The following is a 14,197-nucleotide window of genomic DNA, read 5'->3' on the forward strand; positions in this document are numbered from 1 at the left end:
CCCTCAACCTGAGGCAGTACTTGATAGTTTCCCCCCATCACTCAGGACAGGGCCCTGGGACTACAAGGGCTACCCAGCAAAGAGGGGTGTGAGTGATGTTCCTAAGTTATTCTCCTAAAAAGCAAAGCATTCTCCTGCCTGAGAGCAGCGCAGCTGGCACAAGTGAATGCTACTGCTGCTCTTACCATAGCAGCTGGATATACAGGAGTCCATGGTACTATTGGGAACTGACAGTGGTGTGTGTTGGAAGTTTCCCTGTTCTCAGGTGCTCAGAGCCACTGGAAATGCCCTTGGAGAACTTGCCTGGCCATTGGCTGCAAGTATCAGGGCATCTCAAGTGATCCATGATGCCTCTATTCATGCAGCTGAGCCACTCCTGGATCTCTGCTGGCTGTGGTCAGAGCTTAGGTACCCAACACACAGGGACACATCTGCATGTAGGGGTCTAACTTATGGTTTATATATAAGGTGACCTTACAGTGCAGCAATGGAGCAAATACTTCATGTTGTAAACTACTAAGGAACTAAATTACATGGCATACAATGACCTTACATCCATTGAATGCATTTAACAAAATCAGTGACACATAAATATGCAGGAAAGGTTCAGAATGAGAGCAGAGAAGAAAATCACCCAACCAGTGTGTCACAGAAATGTGTCTGACTGGTCAAAGCTTGCTGTACATCTGATCCCTGAGCCTGCCTGGTTGATACCTCAGCTCCTGCTCTCAAGGTGCAGGTTCCAAAAGCAAGCGAACAACAACCTGCTAGTAAATATACATGAACACAGTGTCTGTGTAAGCTCAGGGTTAGAGAACCTGGTGATTAGATGTAGGTTATTTCCTTCTTTCTCCATGTTTTATATATATACAGACCTCAACAGATGCTGCTCCTGTGCTTAGTTGTATTACTTCTTCACCTTCTTCTCTCCCTTTATCCTTTGCTGTTGTCATTGCTCTGTAGGTCAGAATGCATTTGTAGAATCATCCTTACAACCCCAAGCAACCCTTGGGCTCATTGCTTTCCTTGTCTAAAGATGAATCACAGAATCATAGAGTCATAGAATGGTTTGGGTTGGAAAGGACCTCAAGATCATTCAGTTCCAACCCCCAGCCATGGGCAGGGACACCTCACACTAAATCATTAGTTTGGGATAGACCTCTTGAGATTTTCTGATCCAGACCCCTGCTCAAGCAGGACCACGTCTATTTGGGTTTTGAGTATCTCCAGCAATGAAGAATCTACAACCTCTCTGGGCAACCTGGGCTGTCCTAGTCCCATAACTTTCCTAAGGGGATAAAGGACAAGTCAGCAGCACACTATCTGTGATACCTAATAAGGAGAGGAAGGAGCAATGAGCTGTGTACGGGTGTGGAGACAAAGGGCAAAAACAACAAACAAAGCTCTTCTAGTGTCAGTGAGAAGCTCTGATCTCCTTGCCCATGGCTATCATCCAGCCTGCCCCTCCAGAGTGGCCAGGCCAAGTGCTCCTTTTTAAGAGCTGGAAAACCACTGGAGAAGGAAGCAGGATGGATGCTGCACAGGACATGTGGACAAAGCCTCTGAGCCTCTTACACTTGGAATGTGTAGTGGGGCTTATTTCCGGGGACAGGCACTGTCAAACAGAGAAACCCGGCTTCTCCCATAGAGCTGGGTCAGCTTATCCTCGAGCTCCCCCAGTGTGAGGCTCTTCACCTCATCCCTATCATTCTCAGCAATGACTGCCCAAGTCTTCCTATCCTTGGTGTTCAACTCGCAGCAGGCACTTGCCCAGATGTAGCTGGGTTTATTCACCCTCCCGTTGGCGATGTAGTTGTTGCCAGGCACAGCACCCACGACAACATAGGTGTTGTTGCAGCCCTTGGTGTTCTTGATCATGGTCTGCTGTTCATAGTTGTTCCAGGCACCACCGTTGAGCTTCTCGTTCTGGGGCACAATGTTGGTGAGGGTGAAGGTTGCTGTCCTGCTGTTAAAGTCAGAGTGGTGGCTGTTGGGGTTCAAATGACCCCGGTTCAAACCAGTCAGGTTCTTGTAGTCCTGGAGGACAGCCTGGTGCTTGCCGATCTCCTCTAAGGTGATTTTAATCTCTTTCGAGAGGGTCCGCTCTCTTTCCATTGTTTTGGGATAAGCTGGGCTAATCAGCTTAAGAGGTAAAGAAGAGGAAAAGGGTTTAGTGTTGGGAGAAATGGAGCAGGTTTCCCTGGAGTAGAAGTCTGCAAGTGCTGAGCACTCCTTTCTTGTTATCTCAGTGTATGAAAATGCCTGAATCAGAGAGAAAGCAGAAAGCTGCTCCTCCCCAAGGACACAAGCTTAGAATGTGACTGACTGCTCTTGATTTGACTTGTGACCTTTGAAATCCAGCCTGGGCCTGTGGGCAGATGCCTGACACAGTGAGCGTTTTCTCCTGCTGGGTTTGAAAGGTGATGTGGGTGAAACATCTCCCCTGCCACATCTGGTGGATGCTTCTGAGCCAAGCCTGAGGCAATGGTGGTAAGCGGCAGCTACAGGTGGATGGAGATCGTGCCCTTCTGACTTGAGTGATGCTGATTCTTACTCACTTCTCACTGCCTGAAATATCACCCAAAGCATTTACCCAGTGTTAACCCTCTCGGTGCTGAAAGCTTGTTCCTACACTTCTGCACTGGGTCATCTCACCCTATTCTGAGTTCTCTGCACTTCTCTCATGTCACTTAACAAAGCCAGAATGACTCAATGGGGAGCAAATAAGCTATGTCAGGGATGCAAAAGAGATCAGAGCTCAGCAGTGTTCATCCCACACATTTAGGTGCTGTTGCGTGTCTTTTCCCCATCCCTTGGTCTCCACCACACCTTGGGACAGAGGTCATTTGACTTTGTAATGTAATGTAATGTAATGTAATGTAATGTAATGTATTGTAATGTGACTTAATGGTCCTAAGAAGTCAATGTGGCAAAATGGGCACTTTTAGGATATGATTCATCTCATCCTCCTGCTGATGTCTCAGATGGCATCAGAGGAATCATTTGGTGAAGGTGTTTGGAGTTAGATGAGACAGATCCCATCCAGCGGTCCCATTTGCATGTGTGTGGGGTGGGTGGGTTGTTGGGAGGAGAAGGAAGTGTTTGGTTAAATGCTGTAGCTGATCTTTTAATGACTGTAGGGTGATGTGCTGCAAGAGAGGACACTCACCTGGGGCTCAATCAGCCATGTATTGGGTCTCTTGCCAGATCCAGGCTGGTAGATGTAAGCAGAGTATACAGGAATACGCCTGCTCATGTCATACAGGGTGGCAAAATAATACTGGTTCTTGTAACGCTGGCAGATCCAGGCTGGGTTCTCTGGTACCAGGGCTTCATTTGGGGGGGTATTTTGGAAGAAGAACTGAGGGCATGAGCTTTCAAAGGATGTCACCACCTCACTGTGTCCCAACCAGAGGCAGCTCGCCAAGACCTGCAGCAGCAGCAACAGCATCGTGGGGAGGACTTCAAGTGACAGGGCTCTTGCTCACCTGGAGGGCAATGCAGAGGTACAATCAACCTGGGGAAGGCTCATCATGGCCTGGAGTAACGCTTGTGCCTGTGGGGTATGGTTACAGAGGAGGGGACTGGGAGAGAGCAAGAAAGGGACAATTTCTGCCCTCCTGGATATGGAAACATCAGCAGCGGAATCAGGTTGAAGTCTAAAGCAGGTTTTAGGTGCCTAAAGCTTTTTAGGGAACTGAGGCATGCTGTTGGGACAAAGCCACCTTTTCCAACCTACCTGTGTTAGCCAAGAGCTCAACTTTACAGTTAGCACTGGAGAAATAGGGCTAGAAGCTCCTATTTTGGAATACCACCTCACTCCCTTTGCTCTGCGGACCTGCTTAGAGCAGAGGACCTGCAGATAGGCACATGCTCTGCTCAGCCACCTGCAGTGCTGAGCTGAGGTGTAGTCTCACGGGGGATTTGGAAGGGAAACAACAGTGATGCTGCACTTCCTACATGTCTCAGGCCCCATCTGCGTTCACACAGAGAAGCAGCTCTTCTGTAACTCCTCTGTGCTTGCAAGAGGATTAATGTCCCCTATAGCTGGGTCAGATGTTTAACCCAAAGTGTCCAGCTTGGGGTCCTGAATGCCATTTTCACCCCAACTTGCATTTTCAGGGTGTCCAACCCCAGACAATGAACTTGCAGATGCATGGATGGAGAAAGAGAAGGGGATGAGGGAAGCATGAGGGATGACACGTGTGTCTTATCAGCACTCTGCCTGCAGCTGTAGCAGTGCAGATACCAAGGGGCAGCTCTTCCCATGATCACACAGGTTTTCTGCTGATCCACATCTTTAGCTTTGCTGATTGCTTTTCCCTGTACTGTGAAAGGCACTGGGGCAGGATTTTCTATTTCTCCAACAGAAGCAGGTCCTGTTTTGTCCTTCTGGGGTGTTGAAATGATTTTTAGCAGTCAGAAAGCTCTTTCTTTTTGGAGAACACTGAGTAATTCCCTGTGATGCTGGCAGCAATGCAGGATGCTTTATCTTCTCTCTGATACGTTGGGGTAACAGTGATAGTTCCATTTTAAAGCTACAGCCTTTAAATAAGGCAGGACAAGCAGCTAAAAGGATTCATGGGAGAGAAAGCTGCCTTGGCCTCTAGAACACAAACCCCCCTGAGCTGAGGACTGCTGAAGGCTTGGAAAATTACCTTGCACATTTGCACTTCTCTTATGCTTTTCCCTGACCCTCATCTGTTAAATTCCACTGGATTCGGGGTACTGATGTAGATATACCCTTGCTGTGATCCAGGACATCTGGTCCTTTATCTCTTTACTAGCTCTGGATTAGGAATGTGATGACCAACAAGCTGAAAACAGAGAAGTGAACCTCAAGAAGTGGTTTATCACAATACACTGCAGAACACGACTGTATCTGCCCTAAAGCAGGCAGATAAGTTACTGGAAAGTCCTTTTCCACCATCCCCTCCATGAGCTTAAAATACATCTAAGTAACCTAATAACAGGTAGAGAGAAACCAACCTACCGTGCGGAAGAGCAGCACTTTATTCACAGGACTCTGCTCACAGCCCCAAAGTGGAACAGGATGTTCAAAAGCCTCTGCTGTAGACTGAAGGTGGCTGTGGCCTCAGGGTGGTTTATATATGGTCTCCAGGAAGGCAGAGTTGTTTGGTTTCTCAAACAGGACTTAGAGCCAGTTTATCCAAGGCTGGAGGCAGGACTTGTGTTTTTCCTGAGGCCTTGTGCAAGGTCATGGATGGAGATATGGCACTCAATAACCCTCCTTTCCCCCCTCCCTTTTCAACAGTTGGATGTGACTTTTCCAGGTGACTTGGCAACTGAAATGTAATTATTCAAGGTGTTGTGTGGCTATATCTAATAACCTTGAATCAAGTCTTCCTAACAGCTTGGAGCCAAACTCTGTCAATAGGCCAAAAGAAGACCTTAAATCCACCGTTTCCCAATGTTGTACTTGGAAGAGGGTACAAACCCAACTCCCATCTGCTCAGTGCGTGCTGTAATCAATAGGCAGTAATGCACTAGATATGGGATGTTGCTAGATCAGCTGTAGAGTTGTGCCAGGTTGCACTCTCAGAGCAAGAGGGACTCTGCACCCAGCATCTTCAGTGCATCTTCTACAACCTTTGGCTGACTCCTGTGCTGCAGGAAGGGGTATTCAGAGACAACCAGTGCCTGCTTGTATCTAGTGCATCAGATACAAGCAATGCCTGGTATTCACTCATAGCTAAACAAGATCTTGCTGGAGCCTGAAATATAATTCATCCTTGAGTGGAGGTTCAAGACAGGCAGGAGAAACTGCAGCCATCAAGAGGAATGACTGAAAAACCACAGCAAGACAGTATCTGTGTTCCTACATTTAGACATCTCAGTTCACCATCAGGCATCTCCTTGTGCATCTGTTCCCAAGGCTTCTCATGCTGATCATTCCCCAAAGCATCCTTGGCCAGGTTCAACACCTGGCTTGGACAGAACGTGAGCAGCAGGAGCACTGACACCACTTCAGAGCATCCCAACAGGTTTCGGTGACATTTCCAGATGTGTGGCATATTGCTCCAGCTGCTGAGGGCTTCAGATCTAATGGCATCAGCTTCTGCAAGTGCCAGTTCATAGTGGGATAGTTTATTCCCTTTGGGAATAGCGTTCCTTCTTTAAGGATTTGATCCAAGCATCACCAAAAGTGCTGTTTTTTCCTGGATCCCACCTGATTTTATAATTTCTTCAAAGACCATGAGCATTATTAGCTCATGTGGTGCCAATTGCCAAACTTTCCCCAGTCTCTTCTGCCTCTGAATCTCTCTCACATTCTCCAGACCTTTACTTTCCTATTCTTGAGTTTCTTTCTCAAGTTATTCCTTCTGTCCTTGCCCTCCTTAATGTAAAATGATAAAGGAAGAGCTGCAAAACACAGTGCATGCAAAAATCTCTCACTTTCTCCTTGGAATGTGGATGTTAAAGCTCAGCAACTACAGCCCACACTTTGATGTATTTCTCCTGAAGCTAAAGAGGCACTTGAAATACTGCAGTCAATGGTGAGAAAGGAGTAAGAGCTTACCTTGAAGCAGAGTCTCAGGACAAGCAAGTGAGCTGGTGCTTCACTGTTCCTCCTGCAGGAAGGGTTGGCTGACCCCTCAAGAGCCCCACTGCAATTTATACCCAGTCAGAAATCTGCCTCTTTCCACAGAAAGGGAAACGCACAGAAAAGAGGAGTTTTTGCTCTTATTCAGGGGACATTTGCTCCTGCCTGCCCCAAAATAGGGTGACAATTGCTGTTTGCTGTTTCCTCAGGATTTCTCATGCGGCATCATGTGTTGGAAGCAGATAACTGTGTCCGGTGACCTCCCCTTCTATTTCCTCATTCCCCATGAGGAACTGCCACAACTGCTGCAGCACTTACTTGTATTTCTCTTCCCAGCAGATCTCCCGTGGTGTTAGACCCATTGTCCTGTCTCTGAGTACACATGGATGTTCTCAGTCTGCTCTTACACAGCTTCTCAGAGTAAAAACAGTGTGGCCAGGCTATGTATTTTCCCTTGTCTGTTGCAAAGGCTTTGTAACTGCAGTTGTTAATGCCATGTGTACAAGCCACTGCTGAGCCCGTGTTCAAATAGGATCCCAATGCAGCCACTGCATAGGATCCCAATGCACCCAATTCAGTCACTGCTGAGCCCGTGTTCGAATAGGATCTCAACTCATTCACTGCTGACCCCGTGTTCAAACAGGATCCCAATAGAGCCACTGCTTATTCAAACAGGATCCCAATCTGCCCATAAAGGAGGTTTGGTGGAGACAGTTTTCTCCCCTTAGGAATGCAGAAAAGGGATTTGAGGGGATGGATACAGAGAATAAGGTTTTATAGGCTGTTCTCTCATGAACTCAGAGGGCAGAGGGAATGAGAGTGTTCACCCTAAGGGCAGCTGGATGAAAGACTCTGGTTTCTTACTGTACTAATGGGGAGGAAATGGGAGTAAAGGTTGCAAATAATTACAACCAAACACCATCAGAAATGGGCATGACAAGAGTCAAGGAAGGATCCCTTGTCCTGAGCTGCACATTAGAGCAGAGTTAAAGGGGTCTGGCAATGTTTTGCATACATTTGGATTAAAAGCTTCAGGGAACATGACTATTTCAATTCTATACAGACCCCAAGTCCCCAGGCCTCATGCTGTGCATCTTATCCTAGATACTGAACCACAAGAGTTCAGTTTCTTGATCTAGCAAATGCTCCCTCCTGTAGCACAGTAAAAGCATAAAGGGGAAGCAGTTCTTTGCGTTCAGTTTCACTCCCTGAGCTCTGTCCTTTCTGTTTGGGTCTGATACTGCTCCATTCTGTTACTGCAGAAGATTGGCCATTGAAAACAAGTCTCAGTATATAGAAGCAATGGGACTCTGTGGCTCTACCTTAAAATAGCATTTGATGGGTACTTCTGAAGAACAGCAAAGTGCTGAGCTTGATGTCCAGGCAACCCTTGTCGGTTCTATGCTTTTCACACAGTAAAGTATCAGGTCATGGTCAGAGCACTGCCATACAAGGGTTGTTACAGACAGAGAAAGGAAGAGGACAGGCAATCAAACCGTATTTCTTCTGTTTCTTCAGAAAAGACTTAAAATACCCACAGTGAAACACTAAGCAGCCAAAGCAGATATCAGCTCAGATAATACAACCAATACCCATCTGTGATATCAAAACCACAATGAAAACAGAGATCTCAAAAGCCCTGATGGTGAATTCCCAAGCAGACCAATCTGCAGCAAGCCAGCCTTGGATAACAAAGGCTTTTCCCATGGAACTGGCATCAACAAAAGCTGACTTGGGTTAACTCTTACAGTGAAAATGTTTAAAATCCTTATGTGGGTGATTTTCTTTTGGAAGTGGAGAAAAATGAGTCCAGTTTAGTTGTGAATGAATGAGCATTGGGAATGAAGCCAAACTCTTCCTTTTGCCCACAGTTTTAATTAATCTTGGAAAACTTTCCTAAGTGTATAAATATATATAGTTATATATATAGATCTACTGTGTGTAATATATATAAATATATATATATATACTGTGTGTAAAATATAGATAAGAGTCATAGAATCATAGAATAGTCAGGGTTGGAAAGGACCTCAAGATCATCCAGTTCCAGCCCCCCTTCCATGGGCAGGGACACCTCACACTAAACCATGGGCACCCAAAGCTCTGTCCCACCTGGCCGTGAACACTGCCAGGGATGGAGCATTCACAACCTCCCTGGGCAACCCATTCCAGTGCCTCACCACCCTCACAGTAAAGATTTTTTTCCTTATATCCAATGTAAGCCTCCCCTGTTTAAGTTTCAACCTGTTCCCCATTGTCCTGTCACTGCAGTCCCTAATGAACAGTCCCTCCCCAGCATCCCTGTAGGCCCCCTTCAGATACTGGAAGGCTGCTATGAGGTTTCCATGCAGCTTCTCTTCTCCAGGCTGAACAGCCCCAACTTTCTCAGCCCGTCTCCATACAGGAGCTGCTCCAGTCCCTGATCATCCTCGTGGCCTCCTCTGGACTTGTTCCAACAGTTCCATGTCCTTTTTATGTTGAGGACACCAGAGCTGCACACAATGCTCCAGGTGAGGTCTCACAAGAGCAGAGTAGAGGGGCAGGATCACCTCCTTTGACCTGCTGGTCACGCTCCTTTTGATGCAGCCCAGGATACGGTTGCTTTCTGGGCTGTAAGCACACACTGCAGCCGGCTCATGTTCATTTTCTCATTGACCAACACCCCCAAGTCCTTCTTCTCAGGGCTGCTCTGAATCTCTTCTCTGCCCAACCTGTAGCTGTGCCTGGGATTGCTCCCACCCAGGTGTAGGACTTTGCACTTGGCATGGTTAAATTCCATGAGGCTTGCATCAGGAATATTGGCATCAGGAGTCCAGGAATATTGCAACCAGGAATTGGATATTATAACCAGAAATAACCAGAAGAAGCCATGAACTTACCCTTCTCCTGAGGTTTATGAGGTCATGGTTTTGCATTTCACTGATTTGTTTACAATTTGTGCTTTAATGCTTAGTAACTGGCACTATTCTGTCTTTCACATCAGTGTAGGCAGTGCCTACATGTGCACCTTCTGCATGGAAAGGTGATGTGAGTGATGGTGAATGAGGGATCCTGCAGGCCAGCTGTCATGTGGCACAGCCTGTAAGACAAACCTCCCTTTCTTCAACTTGTAAAGGTCAGGCATGGAAAAATCCTATTGGATCCTCCAGTGTTCTCCCAGTTGGGAGCCCAGAGATTTGTGCATGGAGTACTTCCAATAGTTTTTCCATGTCATAGTTGGAAAGAAACGTAACTTGAAGCCCTTATAAGGGAATGTGTATTGAAGTGCAGATCTGGATTCTCTTTGAGGATGTCCTCTTGGTACCTACCTCAGTTTTCTTACTATCAGATTCTAAATACAGCACTCCATCCTCGTGTTCAAAGCAGGGCAAGCTGTGTGGTAGCTGTCCAAATGCAGGGAAATGGAAATTCCTGGGTGCAGGAAAAAAGGGGATTTTGAAGCAGCAGCAACAGAAGAGAGCACTGTTTCTGCTGCAGAAAAAGCGGTGCTATGAGTCTTGTTCTCAAGCCTGTGGTCCCCATGGATGTAGCAAATAAATAGCCAAAGAGATGATAAGTGGATTGAACATTGCAGGTCTTTAGGAATGACTAAATCACAGCAGCAGAAAACAAAATGTAAGGAAGAGAAATGTCACTTGGACATGTGAACGGAGGAGATGCATGCTGTTCTGGACTGTTCTCCTTAGAGGGCAGCAAAGATCCTGGTATTCCATGGCCAGAGGCAGAACCTGATGACGTCCGGATGCTGGACGTGCCGCCCTCATTGACCAGTGTGTCACCTCTGGTTTAGGGACATACTCTGGTGATGTGAGTGAGGACAGAGAGGCAGTGTAGACACCTCATGGCCAGCACACTCCTCCGCAGCAGCCAGGATGCTGAGACACACACATCTCACCTTACCTCTATGCCAAGTATGTTCACCTTTGCGGGTGTTCCAATGATGTGAGCTTCAAGTCATGGTTAAAGAGCTGAGCCAGATCAGACCAAAGCTTTGAGGTGCCCAGCAGAGGCAGAAGCTGCTTCTTCTGTCCCTCCCCAGTGTCCCAGAAGGGATCATGAAGCAGACCTGTCCTGCAGCTCTCCATCAAGGAACGTGGCACATCTGTGCAAACAACATCCTTTCACCCTTGGGATCAACAGTGTTTTTAATATAATGTTAGCTCAGCTAAAATATAATAGATATGTATCATATATATTTAATAGTTCAGCTGAAAAAGTTGGCACAGGATTTGGGTAACTTTAGTTACATTCACTCCAGTAGACTGAGTGCCACGATCCTTGTGCATGCAGAGCAGGGTCTCCTTGTGAGCAATGAAGCATCACCCAAGCACAAACAACCCACTAGCTGAGAGCTGTGGGGTTGCTGTGGTTACTTTCACTCTTTCAGTTCTGTTCAGCTTTGGAGACCAAAAATCAGCCCATTATTTTCACTTTCAGATTGTCATGCAGCTGCACAGAGTCCACTGGGGAGGATTAGGCAATAACAGAACCCCTTCCTCACAGATGCAGGGCAGTACTTCTGTGGGTTGGGTGTTGATGGATGAAGAGACAGCAGCAAGGAAAAACCAGGATATTTTCCTGGGAGCAGAGGTAAAATTATGGATGTAATATTGATGTAGAAGGAAAATAAGAGGTCTGTGAAACTTATGAAACATGGAGATCTTAATCTTATATAAAAATCTTACAAAGGAAGAAATAATAAGAGATGCCCATCCCCAAAATAGATGGGATTCATTCATCCTAACTCAAGCATTTGATTTCCAATCATGCCCTTTGTGTTCAATGGAGAGAAAAAGGTGTCTCCAGAGATGAGTTCACATTAGCCCAAATTAAGCAAATGTAAAATGTACGACTATAAAATAGTTCAAATTAAAGTTGAGTATAAAGGCCGTCAAAGCTGAGAGCTTGGTCGCAGCTGTCTGACTTTGAGATACTTAGAGGCCTTGAACAGTAGATGAGCTCCTCTCTTGATGTCTGGTTTTGGGGTATATCTGCAGGTCGCATCCCATCATCACTGGGGTCACATCTTCAGGTTTCAAAGTATCTCTTTCCCATGTACCCAGCTCCTTGTACTGTGGTGTGAAAAGGAGCAGAGAACTTCTGTGTCCTTTGGGGACTAGAAGTGGTTGCAGATTCAGTGTAGGTTATGTCAAACAGATGGGTTTCCCCAAGGAATAATATGTCTATGCTCAGAGTTCGAGACACAAAACCCCATGACTCAGGGGGGAGGGCTGGCTTCATGCTAATCTTATGGCAAGTGTTGAATCGATGGGGAAATCCTGGCACTGAGGTCAGGCTGAGTAGTCAGGGATGAAGAAGATGCATGCTCATAAGAGGAAAAGGAAAGACCATGCATGATGTCAGTAAGCACAGACCACTCCTGACTGCACCTTCCAAGCAATGCCTCCTCACATGAAAGAATAGCACCAAAGGGGAGGTCTTAACAGAGCTGGGATCTATCCCATAGCATTTTCTAGGCTCATGAGACCCCTTTCTTCCATCCCTTCAGTTTCCTTCTCTCTTGTAGGGCTCCCTCATTCAACTTAGCAGCACGTTGGCTTCACTGCTGTACTTGGAATAGCCAACCTCAGTCTTCAGCACAGCTTGTCACGGTGATTCCATGAATAAATGCACTTTCCATTGCATGCACTTTCCATTTCCATGCATTTGTCCATTGGAGCACATCCCCTTCCAACTCCTTCAGTCTTTGCTCACCTCTGTGGGCAGCAGAGCACTCATCTCCAGCAAGGTACAAACTATACCTGGGGAAAAGCAGCAGCACGAGACTGATGCGCTGCTCCAGTTTACTGCTGGTCTGGTTGACAGCAAGGGAAATCAAAGGGTAGCAAGGGAAATCAAAGGCAGGACAAGGAACTATCTCACACCCTACAGGTTTTCCTCAAGTAAAATGGACATCCCAAGGCACTGAAGCAACTCTGGAGCCTGAATTGGGGGGATTTCCTGCCTTAAAACCACAGTCATAAACACACACTTTTTCATATGCTATAGCAACACTCAAACTGTGCTTTGATTTCCTGGACGTTCTGGTCTGTACAGAAATGAATCCACACTGTGCTTTCACACAGATATATTCTTAAGAAGAAGAAATATCTTTACTTGTTCAACACAACCTGTTTATTAAACCTCCTTTGATTTCTCTTCCTGGAAGACATTTGTACATTAGGGCCAGGATTTTGCCACAGATGTGGACTCCCAAATCCTGCCGGGACTTGGCTGGTTTGGAGCTGTTCTGGGATATTGTGCCAAGGTGTTCTGAGGCATGGAGCACACATCTCTGGAAAACAGGTTGTAGGGTTCAGGCTTGTTGAGTCTGGCAAAGGGGAGGTGGAAGGATAGCCCAATAGCTGCCTACAGCTACTAGGAAGAGCAAAGATAAAGCCAAGCTCTTTTGGTAGAGCCACGCACTATAACAAAGGGCAGCAGCCACAGACTGTTCCTTGGGACATGCAGGTTGGACAGCAGGATGGAAGGTGTCTTTAGGCAGATAGTACAGCCTGTGACAGGTTGTTGGGAAATGAGGACTAATGAAATGTGGACATGACTCAAGGTTAGCTGGATGAAACCACGGCTAAGCCAGACTAGAGCAGACAGCGCTTCTGCTCTAAACATGAGGTTGAATTAGAGTCCTCCAGCTGATGCTGCCAACCAACGTTTCTATGACCCTATAGTAAATGCACCTCCTGTATTCTCCTGCCATACCCCAATACATTCAGTATTGTCTCGGAAATTAGATCAAAGCAGTAGGTGGCCAAACTCCCTGTGTCCAGAATTCCACATGGAAGTCTTTCTACACCACAAAAACAAACCACATACCTCAGAGAGCCAAGAGGAGGACACCTTTCCAGATGCCTGGTTCAGAATCCTCTCAGGGATAGACACCAACCGCATGGGATCCCATCAGCTCATCACCCCCCAAAAGGGGACAGTGATGATACCCAATGGTCTGTGCACCAACTCAGTTCTTCTGCTAGCCATGCAACATCACCCCACTGTGAGAACTGTGTGGCAGCCCCAGGCTGTCCCTGTCTGCAATAAATATAGGCTGTGTTATGGCACATTAATTATGCTGAGGGTAATTAGTGGTTACGTCAACAGGAGGATTCCCAGTCATGCTGCTGGCTCACTGCATGGAAATCAGGCTGTTGATGTGAGCGGAAATATGTCAGAGCGGACTCCAGAGGAAAAGCCTCATTGCTACATAGGAAGAGCAGCCCCTTTGCTCAGGGTTTGCCTTGGGACTTGGCTTGTTGGACTTGGCATCACCCCCTGAAGCCTGTGGATGTGGCATGGCAAGGAGAACCAGCTGTCTGTAACTGACAACCCTGATCTTCACCCCTGAAGATGTCAGCTCCTGTTGTGCAGTGCTCACTGCCTCCAGCTATAAGAGATGTGATAATGCTGCATGGTAAGAGCATGGCAGAGCCTGCAGAAACACAGGCATAACCTTCTATTAAGTGACAGAAGCTGTGATTTAAGGGAAAGCCCTCAGAGAGGCTGAAGCTGCCAGAAGACACTTTATTCCTGTTAAGTATAATCTTAACTATGTGTTTTGTCATTCTGTATTTCTGTGGCTTTCTTGCTATTATTGACTTACAATTATATATATTAGAC

The 14,197-nt window shown here is 46.6% G+C and overlaps 1 protein-coding gene across 2 annotated transcripts; it reads right to left on the reverse strand.

Annotated features, from left to right (window-relative positions):
* Positions 1–488: 488 nt before the first annotated feature.
* Positions 489–13,583, reverse strand: LOC101869515 (endonuclease domain-containing 1 protein-like). 2 transcript variants are annotated; one of them, XM_034062913.1, is made up of 3 exons: positions 13,400–13,583; positions 3,170–3,488; positions 489–2,142 (listed from the first exon to the last, which is right to left on the reverse strand). In XM_034062913.1, the coding sequence occupies exons 2-3, from the start codon at positions 3,449–3,451 to the stop codon at positions 1,597–1,599; spliced, it is 828 nt and encodes a 275-aa protein (XP_033918804.1). In that variant the 5' UTR covers positions 3,452–3,488; positions 13,400–13,583; the 3' UTR covers positions 489–1,596. The 2 variants fall into 2 exon arrangements, with proteins under 2 accessions (XP_033918804.1, XP_033918803.1); XM_034062912.1 differs by lacking the exon at positions 13,400–13,583 and adding an exon at positions 6,542–6,779.
* Positions 13,584–14,197: the final 614 nt, after the last annotated feature.

The sequence above is a fragment of the Melopsittacus undulatus genome, chromosome 5, assembly GCF_012275295.1.
Source record: "Melopsittacus undulatus isolate bMelUnd1 chromosome 5, bMelUnd1.mat.Z, whole genome shotgun sequence".
In the NCBI taxonomy this organism is placed as follows: domain Eukaryota; kingdom Metazoa; phylum Chordata; class Aves; order Psittaciformes; family Psittaculidae; genus Melopsittacus; species Melopsittacus undulatus.